The sequence below is a fragment of the Mirounga leonina genome, unplaced genomic scaffold (assembly GCF_011800145.1).
Source record: "Mirounga leonina isolate KUSES-001 unplaced genomic scaffold, KU_Mleo_1.0 Mir_165, whole genome shotgun sequence".
Lineage (NCBI taxonomy): Eukaryota > Metazoa > Chordata > Mammalia > Carnivora > Phocidae > Mirounga > Mirounga leonina.
Genome location: NW_023270415.1, coordinates 77864659 through 77877147, shown reverse-complemented (window position 1 = coordinate 77877147; position 12489 = coordinate 77864659). Strand labels below are relative to the sequence as shown.

The window sequence follows — 12489 nt, the reverse complement described above, 5'->3', positions numbered from 1 at the left end:
TAGGATAACTGGGTCCAAGTCTGGTCCTTCCAGGAGTGAGCTGAGTGACGACATTAAGTGCGTCTTCTGTCTCTGTGTCTTTTCCTATAAAAGGAACCTCTGAGGGATGACATCCAGTGGAGGCACCATGCTCCCAGGGGTCAGGTGCATTGGGTTCCCCTTGTGGAAGCCCAGGCTCTCTGTGTTTGGCTGATGGGATCTCTCAAGCTGTTAATTTCTCTCTTGTTTTTCAGGTAATGAACCAAAAAGATCATGTCTGAAGTACAAGGAACGGTTGAGTTTTCAGTAGAGCTACATAAATTTTATAATGTGGATCTCTTTCAGAGAGGGTAAGTATGCATCACTATATCTATTGGTGTGTGTACACACATGTGTATACAGTTGACCCTTGAACAACATGGGTTTGAGCTATGCAGGTCCAGTTGTACATGGATTTATAAATATAGCATAGCACTGTGGATGTCATTTCTCTTCCTTATGATTTGCTCAATAACATTTTCTTTCCTCTAGCTTACTTTAGAGTAAGAAAGAATACAGTGTATAATACATTCAACATACAAAATATGTGTACTTGGCTGTTTATGTGATCAGTAAGGCTTCTGGTCAACAGAAGTAGTAGTAAAAGTGGCTAGTAGTAGCTAAGTTTTTGGAGAGTCCAAAGTCCTACATGATTTTCGACTCTGTGGGTGTGGGTGGATACCTTGAACCCCATCGTTGGTCAAGGGTCCTGTGTGTGTGTGTGTGTGTGTGTTTCTCCTGGCAGGAGGTAGAGGTGGTAAGGACAGGTTGTAGGACATTCTGGATTAATTGAGGAAAGGATTTTCATTATTTTTCCTGCCAAGTGGAGCATCCAAAAGTTTGGTACAGTTGAAAATCATCCATATATTGACAGATTTGAGGATGCTCATTTCTCCCCTCCCTCTTGCACTTCTGTCCACATCCTCTCTTCTGGGTTGCTCTTCCCATGATGTACATCAGTCAGTTTTAAATTTATCGGAAATGAAGCTTGCTTGTGTAGCTCTGAAAAAAAAGGTGCCTGCATGATCAATATTTGGAGGGCCCATCTCCCAAAAGCTGCATATCATAAAACCTGTGCCTAGATCTCTCAAGAACTAAAAATTTGTGATGTCCTTTTTAAATACAGAACTAAAATGTAGTTGCTTGCGGTATTTGGTATTGTGCATGTGTGATCTCAGTAGGTCTTCAGGATAGACTTCCCTCTCAGGGTCACCGCAAATAATAACCACGTGGAATGGTTATGTGAAGCATCCAGTCCCACAGCAGGACTCTGTGTACTCCCAGTGGCAGCTGCTGCTTTCCCGGGGTTACAGACAAGGAAACCTAAGTTCATAGAAACTGAATTTGTGATGTGCTCAAGTTAACAGAGCAAAACAGGAGGTTTTCCATGTTGTGGAAAGTTGACCTCCATGCTCCAGAGCCAAAATATAACTCCAAGACAGAGTTGGGGATGAAGAAGAACAATAGTTTTATTGCCGTGCTGGGCAAAGGAGGCTGCCCATGGCCTTCAAAAAACCGCAAGGCTTCCCAGAGGAAGGGGCTGGGGCATTTTATTGGGAAATGCAGGATCTAGCTGGTTCCACCAGGAACCGTGGATAAGCTGCCAGCCTCCTTGTTAGTTATGGGTCGTTTTCAGAACCGTACCGAGTTCCTGAAAGGCAAGACCAAGAAGGGAGGAGGGGAGGTTTGCGGAAGAAGGGAAGAAGTTTACTTTAAAGTTGAGCTTAGCTAAAGCATCAGGGCAGCCATTTTGATTTTGGTTCAACTTTATGCTTTTAGGTGGTTCCATCTATTGGTTTGTTTTTGCTGCATAACAAACCACCCTTAACTGTAGTGGCTTAAAACTGCAGCTTTCCATTTAGCTCCTGATTCTGAGGGCAGGCAGGTTGAGCCCGGCTCGAGTTGGGCAGTTCTGCTGAGCTGGAGCAGGCCTGGCCACCCTCACCGTGGTTTGCTCCAGGACTGGGCCCTAGGCTGGGAGGCGGCAGCTAAGTCCTCCAAGCGGAGTGGAAACACACACAATGTCTTGCTAGCTAGCCTCAGACTCACAGAGGGGGGTTTCTGTGGCCTTCTCCTGGCCAAAGCCAAGTGCAAGGACAGTCTGGATTCAGGGCGGAGAAGTAGAGACCATTTCACACTTTTACCATCTGCCACCCGGGTCAGGCTCCAGTTTCAAAAGGATCGTTCTGAAGGTCATGCTTCCAGTGTCTCTTGTATATGATGGCCCCTTGTTACATGAGGTGTGATTCGGTGACCAGACCATTTTGGTAGATGACCTGAATCAGGTGGTGTGGGGTACAGGCAATGATCCTGGGGCCAGCTATGTTCCAGGGACTGGGCCCATGAAGGGTTCTGGTTGGGATTCTGGGGCTGAGTTTTGAGGAACTAAAGCTCTGTGCATCCTCCAGAAGCTCATCACCATCGGTCTGCCCCGCCTCACTTGATCAGAAGTTGTGCGGCAGAGTGAGAAGAGTCTGGCTTGGGGCCCCGCCTCCTGAGTCATGGCTTGGTTTCTGCTTCCTAGAGCCCCTTTGGTTAAGAGAGCAAAACAGGAGGTTTTCCATGTGCATGTGTGATCTCAATAGGTCTTCAGGATAGACTTCCCTCTCAGGGTCACCGCAAATAATAACCACGTGGAATGGTTATGTACCTTTTGGTACCCCCCATTCTGCTGTTCATGTTTGAGAATGTCATGTGTCTATCATAGTGTTAGACACTTCTACTGATTATTTTCTAAATCCTCATCACCAACCATAGCATGATTGACAGTATCTTTATTTTGCCTGGTATTTTGGGATCAGGGTGGTGGAACAATCCACAGCTCTAACATGGCATAGGGGGGATCTGGGGCTGAGTTGCTTGTTTTCTGTGATGTAAGCCTGACCTCCAAAGTGAGCTGCCTTCTCCCCAGGGCTGCACAAAACACCCATCAGGATGTGGGAAGAAAATACTAAAACTTCCACTTAACATAATTGTTCTCATCAAAAATCAGAGAGAAATCAAGCTCCATTAATAATTAGAATCCAGGCTGACCCTGGAAATCTTTTGTGTCCATGTGGCACACAGTCGTGAGTTCTACTCAGTAACTCTGGCCTCAGATCAAAGAGGGTGTCCCACAGCACAGATGAGTTGATGACATCACCCTCATGTTGCAAAATACTACAGTTTGGACTGGGCAGTTATGCACATCTGTAAATTGTTTTCTACCTTTAACTACACTAACCGCCATAAAATAGCAAGTGCCTTAAAAACAAATACTGTAAAGCAGTTATTAATTGAAGGTATTATTACTAATGAAAGTATTGCAAACAGCAGGAAATGACAGAACCACACTGGTCTTCTCCTGCACAAGCCTGTTCACACACACACAGAGATTAAATGACAAGCTGATCAGATTCAAAAATAAGTAGGATGTGGGGCACCTGGGTGGCTCAGTCGTTGAGCGTCTGCCTTCGGCTCAGGTCGTGGTCCCGGGGTCCTGGGATCGAGCGCCGCATCGGGCTCCCTGCTCGGCGGGAGGCCTGCTTCTCCCTCTCCTGCTCCCCCTGCTTGTGTTCCCTCTCTGGCTGTCTTTCTCTCTGTCAAATGAATAAAATCTTGGAGGAAAAAAAAAAAATAATAAGTAGGATGAGAAATTTGAACTTATTTAAAGAATTATTTGATATATGGATTTGTAACCATAATTGTTCATAATACACCTTATCCTATGGTATTCTGGGCCTTCAGGTACTGACTAAGTCTTGTATGAAATTGTCACCATTAGCAGGACATTTCAAGGGACACATCCAGAACTAGAAAAGGGCCCTGTCCAGTTGGTTAAGGAGTTTACAAGACGAGTGTGGAAACCATGACCCACTCAGCCAGCCTAAGATCCTCTAGGTCTGTGTGTTTTGGGGAGTTTTCTTGTGTAGCCATGCTCACCACCAAAGTCTAATATTTCATTAAACTAAATTAAAACCAGAACATCGAATCACTGTAATATGCATATTTTTAATAACAGCAAAAAGGTTATGTGTTCCTTTAATATAAAAAAGAATTGATTTTTAAAACGGATTATTACATTCCTTATCTCATCTTTTAAAAGATCCTTTTCTATACTTACAATGCATATTGCATAGGTGTATGCCGTCGTGCGGGTATATTTATAAATAAATATATGTATACTGGGGTTGCATGCTTGAAGATGTTTTTACTGTAAGTATGAAATCACTGGCAGTTGGTGACCTTGGGTCTAGTGGAGCAAGGGTTCTCACAAATTTCTTCCAGCTCTCCATGCGAGCACTTCATGGTGATGGTACTTTGATGTGGATGAGGGCATAATCTTATGATCAATATGCTTGAGGTGGGCTTCATAGCAGCCATGGCCATGAACAGGCTGGGGCATCATTTGGATGAAGGCAGTCAGACCTCTTAGGGGAATGGAGTGGGTTCTTAGATCTCTAGAGCCCTGTCAGTAGTAATAACTTGAAGTTAAGAGTCCCCAGTCCTCTGGGTCCAGGCTGCAGAGAGCCATGGACAGGCCAGGTGTGGTACCAGCCAGGATTCTGCATCTTCCAGGTGTGGTCCATGCTGCTCGATCACCAAGGATTTTCCTGCTCTGAACCCCACAGGAGCCATGCTCACAGAGAGATGTCGTTACTTTACCCAGCAAACACTCCGCGGGGAGGTGATTGCGATTCAAGCCTAGTGGGTGAGGTGTGTCCCATGTGAAAGAAAATGGAGGATTTCCATGTGTCATTGAAGAAAAAGAAGGCAGCGTTTGGGGAGGCTGGCCCATTTTTGGGTGTGAGGATATGCTCCAAAGGCCCTTGGGCGGTAGGAATTAGAGATAGGGGTTGCAAAGGAAGGCAAGTGCCCTTCCTCAGACTGCACTTGCCTGTGGGCATCCACATTCCAGCAGTTTCTCCAGATAATGAGACATGGCCCTTGTACCTCCATCCCGATGTTCTAGATCATCATTGCCCTTTCTGGCCAGGTAGACAGTCCCTCTTGGTTCATTGTGAGATATTGTGTCAGAACCACATGGATGCAGAACTGAGAGTATTACATGAGATTCTGCCCTGATCAGGGATTGCTTGCTTCTAGTACGTTTACATTTGTGGATGGTTTTTCTAGTCCCAGAACCTATATTGCCTTTTGGTGATGTTTACTGTGAGCAAACAGTTAACTTGCATTTATCCAAAGTCTATATTGACTGAAGCAAATTCTCCAAGGAAGAGCATCTCCTGAAACCAGTCAACAGGCATTGTGAATTGTCAACCCGTGCTTGGCAGCAAGACTCATCCTGACAAAAAGGGCAGGGGCAGGGAGACACTGGGGAGCCTGGCTTGGGGGTCAGACCTGAATGTGAAGCTACACTCTGCCCCTTGTAGGCTCTGAGAGCATGAAAATGTCCCTTTAAAACACTCTGAGCCACCATTTTGTCACCTGTAAAATGGTGATGACACAGTCTCACGGGGTAATCAGAAGTCTTATGGTATTAATTGCATGAGCTAATATAAGTAGAGCAGCTAACATGGCGCCTGGTATGTAGTAGACGCTATCTAAATTGTCATTACTACTAATACTGATGTGACCACCTCTCTTTCCTCTTTACAACCCTCTAGCTTGCTCATGCTCTCATCCAGCTTAGTGTTTAAAACCTGAATGGTTTGACCTTAAACTTCTGCACTTTATTGTCTGTGCTCAGATCATTCTTACCCTCCTCCTTGTAATATCTACCTTGAAGATTCTACCCTATTAAGTTCTAGCTTAAATATAATCTCCTGTCCAGACTCTTTGTTTACTGATATTTATATACTGTATTCAGCCCAGTTTATAGGAATCCCTCATTCCCATATTTTTAAAAGCCTGTCTCTCATATGTTTTATTCCGCCATCCACTGACATAGTCATTACTTTAAACACAAGTAAGCATATGCTGTGGTAATAGGCTCTAGAAACATGAAGGTGAGAGACTCTGCCCGCAGAGTGTTTACCAGCTAACGAGGGAGGCAGATACACACAGAGGAAATGACCACCATGTGGGATAAGTTCTGTGACAAAGACAGTCTTGGGATGCTATGAAGAGAAACAACAGGGGGAAGCCACTCTGTGGGCAGGGTCAGAGAAGGTGTCCCAGGAGGAGATCACACAGAGCTGTCGCTTGAAAGGTGGGTGGGAGCCAGCCGTGCAGGGGACCTGGGAGGGCAGGACCACAGAATGGCTCAGTGGTCAGGAAACAGAATCCATCCGGAAGGCCACGGGGAAGTGGAGAGTAAGAAGGGGGGAGTGGAGGGTCACAGAACTTATCGCAGCCTGTCTCTTGTTAGACTGGTGATTACAGGGATGTTAATGTCAGTGCCACAGATGTTCTGAGATGGCAGTGGTGGGGGACAGGGCTGGGCTGCAGAAGGGAATGGTGGTGATGGCCTGTCTGGCTTTGTCTTCTCGTCAACTGGCTTGAAGCTTCTTAAGGCTAAGGACCCGATCTTACCTGACTTTATATGGCCTGTGTCCGGCCTGGCACAGAGCCTGGCATCTCCTCGGAGATCCATAACAGCTTGTATTGGCCCTGGGAACTTTCTGCTTCTTTGAGAACTTCCTGCAACTCAGATGGGGGTCACATGGATCTTTGTTAAATGATACCAACAGTGAGAAAACAGTTCCTAATTCCTAACGTACTATTTACATCAGTGCATCTCAGAGTGTGGCCTGTGGGCTACAGCATCCCCATTACACTGCTGTTAGAGTTGCAGACTTGTGGCCCTGTCCCAGACTGGCCAGGTCGGAATCACTGGTCATGAGGCTCAGATAACCATGTCTTCCCATGTTCTCCAGCTGAGTCTGGGAGAACAGCACAGGAAGTCTCTATGACAGTATCAGCCTAGACTCTGTGCTACAGTCATCTGCAGAACCAAACAATTTCTCCTCTAGGCTAATTAAATAGCAATTTTTAGGGTGGGCCCCAGGCACCAGCACTAGTAAAGTTTCCCAGGTGGTTCCAGGTGGAGAATGATGGGGTTAGGACCAAGGGAAGAGTCCAGACGCTGGAGACCTCTTGGTCTCCTTGCTTGGAGACCTCTTCTGCCAAAAAGAAGAAACTCAGGTCCCTTCCTTCTTAGCAGGACTGTGGCATCTCTGCTTCCCCAGTAGAAGACTGGACCTTGCCTCCCTTTGCACATGGATGCCTCCTACTCAAGAGCCCATGGAGATTCCGTGTTAGCTTTCCAGTGTGGATTCTGGAAGCTGGAAAGCAGGAAGGTCTTACTTCATTTGCAACAGTTTTCTCATAAGGAAATACTTAGGTGAACAAGTATCAAGTATATAAGTATAACCCCCCCCCACTATGTGAATATTTGCAGTTATCAATTTATTAATATCTCATTTATACTTAGGAGCGTGTGAGCCTTCATTCCCAAGGGAGCCAACAATTGTCCTCGAAAATGTTTTCAAGTTTATTTTAATTCAGACAAAGCTTTACATCAAATTGGCTTTCTTTCCCTTTTTTTTTTTTTAAAGATTTTATTTATTTATTTATTTGACAGAGACACAGCAAGAGAGGGAACACAAGAAGGGGGGTGGGAGACGGAGAAGCAGGCTCCCCACGGAGCAAGGAGCCTGATGCGGGGCTCGATCCCAGGACTCTGGGATCATGACCTGAGCCGAAGGCAGATGCTTAATGACTGAGCCACCCAGGTGCCCCAAACTGGCTTTCTTTCTGAGCGAAGGTTTTCCCTGATGTTGTGATTCATCTCCTGGCCTTTCTTACATGCCTTCTCTACAATCTCACTTAGGAGATTCTCTGCCCCAAGGTTTCAGATGGTTACAGATACATTCTGTCCTACCCACAGAAAGACCTACAATCAGTATTATCAGATCTGATGTCTAAGGTCAGACACTCACGGAACTATTAGGATTGAAATCCCCTTTGAACAAACTCACCTGCCTTTTCGCTATGAGAGTGAAAATGGATGAGTCATAAGTCAAGGGATTTCTGAAAGAAAATGCCATCTTGTGTTTATGCCTTGATGTCCCCATCATAGTCTAATGGCCGGTGACAGCCAGCTCCCTGTGAAATGAGTTAACCAGCCCTGATGTGTCTTAATAGACTCAGAAATACAATTATCTTTGCTTGCCAGAGATCAATTAATTGATTTATCTGGTTCTGTCAGAAACAATCCTTTTCTTCTTATTAAAATAAGTAACCATCCTTTTCATTCATTCCCTCATTTTTGAAAGGGAGTAGGGATTATAAAGGGTTGAGAGCTCCATTGGATGTCCAGCTTTCCTAGGTAAGGAGAGGCCAAGATGGTTCTGGGAGGGCAGGGTATGTGCGAACCCGCCGGTGAGTATCTCCAGGGCCTTGATGGGTGCATTTGCTGCAGAGACAGAGTGTGTGCCCTGATGAATGGCCAGTGGGTCCGATCTTCATGGCGTAGAAACCATGGATCTAATGCACCATTTCAGGCTCATGACTCTACACATGTGCAAACACACAGATTCCCTTCACTCCTGTATAAGTTAGTGTGAATCAGGATTTTTATCCCTCAGAGTCAAGGGTTCCATCTAGCACAGGGAGTGTGGGTCAGCTCCATGGTCTCTAAGAATAAAATTCCATAATTGTTGTTTTAATAAAAAATTTGATCTCCCCTTCCCAGTAAAAAGGCATTATTAGAATTATTCCTATGATTGTTACTCAAGTATTCATGTAGTTGGGAGACCCTGGATTATTTTTCTAGCAAATCCACATTCCTGTCAACAATTGCCCCATTTTTTCTTCTTTTACCTTTAAATCTGTGACTTCCTGAGCCTGCTGCTTTAAGCCTTTTATCCTCTTAACCCCTGGCTGAGGACAGGCTCAGCAGGTCTGTGAAGAAGAGCCCCTTCCAGGGGGCTCAGTGTGGCCTGTAGAGATTAACATGCTTCTGGTGAGCTCAGGGCCACCCACAGGGGGAATCAGAGGTGAGGCAGGAGCCCCTGGGCAGTGTGGCCCTTTCTAGTTTTGAACTCAAAGTGGTTCTTGCCAAGGCCTCTCAGGGGAGCGAAAGGCCTCTGGTCTCGAAGGTGGTAGAGGGAAAGGAGTCCAGGCACAGATCTTGATTCGGATTCTGTTTTTTCTGTTATTAGCCAGGTGCCCATGGGCAAGATGCTAACTTCTGGTCTCCATTACTTCACTGGTTTTATAGGATCACATTAGAAACCAATGAGGTGATATTTGTAAAGCTCCTAGTTAAACTGAGGTCCAGACCTTGCAGGGCTAGTCAAGACGGCCTGAAGTGGCCTGCTGATCTGGCCGGAATCTGAATTGGGTGTTCCTTCCTATGTTTTAAGCGGGTGATTTAATAGTCATCACAACTAATCCCCCAGGAAGAAGTAAAGGCCTCTTGGTTTTAAAATTATTTTAGGGGCGCCTAGGTGGTTCAGTTGGCTAAGCATCTGACTTCAGCTTGGGTCATGATCTCAGGGTCCTGGGATCGAGCCCTGCACGCAGCCCTGCATCCGGCCCTGAATCAAGCTCCTCGCTCAGCAGGGAGTCTACTTCTCTCTCTCCTCTCTCTGCCCCTCCCCATGCTCATATGCTCTCTCTCTCTTTCTCCTTCTTTCTCTCAAATAAATAAAATCTTAAAAAAAATTTTTTTTGAAGTTGCCAGTGGAAAACCAAGTGGACACCATGCCGATTCAGATTGGCCTCAGTGGGGGAAATCCTGCTTCCTGTTCTTTACCTCATACTTGGGATCTCCAAAGTAAAAATGCCACCTTTCTTTTTGTTTCCAGCCTTGTTGAGAGATCATTGACCTGTAAGGTTATGTAAGCCTAAGGTGTACGTATGCTGATTTGGCCTATGTTTATATTGTGAAAGGATCACAATAAGGTTAGTTAACGCACCCGTCACCTCCCGTAGTTGCTGCTCTGTGGGTGTGTGTGTGTGGTGAGCACACGTAAGTCTACTCTTTGAGCACCTTCCAATGCACAGTACATTTCTAAAGAAATAATTGTTTTGGGGACTCTTGTGAAATATAGTCAATAGAGATATACTAAATCACAGATGTTTCTTTTTTGGAAGGTTCTTTGAATAGATCTTGGGCCAGAGTAGAAGGCATAAGGGAGTGAGGTCCTTAATGGCTCTTGTTTGGTCCCATTGGTTGTCCAACATGGCTCAAAAGCAATTTTAAAATGCATTTCATCAGATTTCCTCATTTTAAACATTTAATTACACACATAGGCACAAATAAGATAATGTTGTCTGGTGAAGGAATCATGGTGACAGTTTCATCTTGTACTTTTCCTCATTTTTCACAATACACATATTACTTTTATAATCAAAATTCCTTCCCACCATCTCTCTCCTTTTCCCCACCCCTCCCTCCCTCCCCTTCCCTGTCCCTTCACCTCTTCTTTTCCCTCCCTACCCATCCCCCTTCCTCCTCCTCTTCCTCTCCCTCCCCGCCCCCTCCCCCCTCTCTCCCTCTCCTTTCCTGTCCCCCTCCATCTCTCCCCTCCTGGTCCCTCCCTGCCCCTCTTTCTCCCTATAACCCTCCCCCCTTCCTCCCCTTGTCCCCCTTCCTCTCCCTCTCGCCTCCTCCCTGTCTCTTCCTCCCTCCTCTGTCCCCCTCCTCCTCCCACTCCCTCCCTTTCCCTCCCCCTCTTCCTCTCCCTCTCTTTCCCTCCCTCCCTCCCTTTTCTTTCACTGAGCAAACACTGTTTTATATGCACACGTGTTTTCCTTTACAAAAATGTAATAGACCAGTTTGTTCTCTATTTTTTCTCTTTTCCTGTTGGGAACACTTCCTGTAACCCTGTGCATTCCTTTACATCATGTATAATCACTGCAAAGGATTCCCTTACAGGGTTCAACCATCAGTTACTTAACCAGGGCTCTCTTCTTGAACACTGTTTTATTTTTTAAAAAAATTAGAATGCATTTTATTATTTAGAATTTGTCATGACATTTATTTTAAAGTTAGGACATGTTTCACGCTTGATTACAAAACCCAGTTACCCTGAAGATGACTAAATTTTGCTGCTTCTCATGCTTCTAAGTCCCTGGTAATATTAATGGAGGTTAATACTGTGGTTGAGCATTTGACACGGTGAGGAAGGACATGACTTTCAGCCTAACAGTCCTCACTGCCAGATCTCTCTTCCTTCTCCTCCTGAACCCCTGCGAAAGGCGCAGTCCAGAGCTCCAAGGAATTCAACTTGGACTCAGGGGCTTTGTGGCATCAGGCAGTAGATCTCCACTCCTTCAGTGTGAGGAGCTCTTAGGAGCCGTGGAAGTCTGACCATCTCCCCTCCTGCCAATGCTGGGGTCTCCATGCCTCCACCAGTCCCACTCGCTGACATTCAGGTCTCTGAAGTTACTGTTTGGGGACTTTTGGGAAAAGGGGTGTCCCCAGTAGGAGGCTGGCCCTTTCCTGCTCTTCCTAAAAAGAGGTGGCTCTTTGTGTTCACCAACGCACTCTGTGTTCCCCAAAAAGGTGAAATTCTCGGCTTGCTTTGAAAAACTCTCTTTCCTTTCATTTGATGAAGCCATCTCTTGAATTCTGTCTCAACCCACTGGAGTCAACCAGAATTTCCCTGGAGAGGAAAATTTTAAAATTTGGTATCGTTACAAATAACCTCTCATAATCCCATAATTTGACAAGAAGTATTATCCGTCCACTGCAGAGGAAGCAGAGGCTTGGGTAGGCTCCGCGGCTGCTCACGTTCGCATGCTTGGCCAGTGGCCAGAGGGAGGGGTTCTCTCGGGGATGCCTGGACCCCAGAGTCTGGGCATTCTGTCTCTAGCCCACCAGGCATGTTTGTTTCCTTGGGACCAGGCTGGGTGTTCAGATGTTGTGAGGTCCGTGTGACTCCTTCCGTAAATACTCTACTTCTGCCAACAGCAGAAGTACAGAGTCCTGCTGTCAAGGGCAAATCAGACTCGGACTTGCTTTCCTTGCTGCTGGTCACCCGCTGCATCTCTTCCATACATAATAAGAGGATGACCTATTGGGAATTCAATCCTCCTGGCCAACGATGGGCAGGCAGGAGGGGTACTTTCTCAAACAAACATATTCACAACTCCATGACAAAAGTTCTTCCCCTAAATAGAACCCTCACAGATGAGCATTTGCTCCCCCTTTTCCTTACCCACTAAAACTTTCCCTAATGTCATCCTCCTCACGAGGGAATGTGTGGCTTCCCTCCCATGGAGTTCCCATACATATCCCCCCTGGTGAAGCAGATCACTGTCATCCCTGTTCCTCTGTTTATGCGTTTATAAACTTGTTAATGTACTCATCCAGGGGACATTGGGCTCTGGCTCTCCTCAGCAGTGCCCTAGGAACTCTGGCAGAACAAGGAGAAAGAGACATGAACTCAAATGGTTCACAGCGGACTGTGGGAGTTAGAGATGCAAGTCAAGAGAGTGACGTCCCAAACGGGACAGCAGAGCGTGAGCAAGGATGCCCTCCCCTCACCTGGGAGGCATCAGGACAGGTTACCTGCA

General features: G+C 46.0%; 1 protein-coding gene across 1 annotated transcript in view; it reads left to right on the top strand.

The window, feature by feature from the left end:
- Positions 1-242: 242 nt before the first annotated feature.
- The window catches only part of FAM135B (family with sequence similarity 135 member B), a 173125-nt gene continuing 160878 nt past the window's right edge, over positions 243-12489 (top strand). Inside the window, exon 1 of the mRNA XM_035011112.1 lies at positions 243-329. Coding sequence (XP_034867003.1) covers positions 253-329 — 77 coding nt within the window. The 5' untranslated portion in view covers positions 243-252. The remainder of the gene's footprint in view (positions 330-12489) is intronic.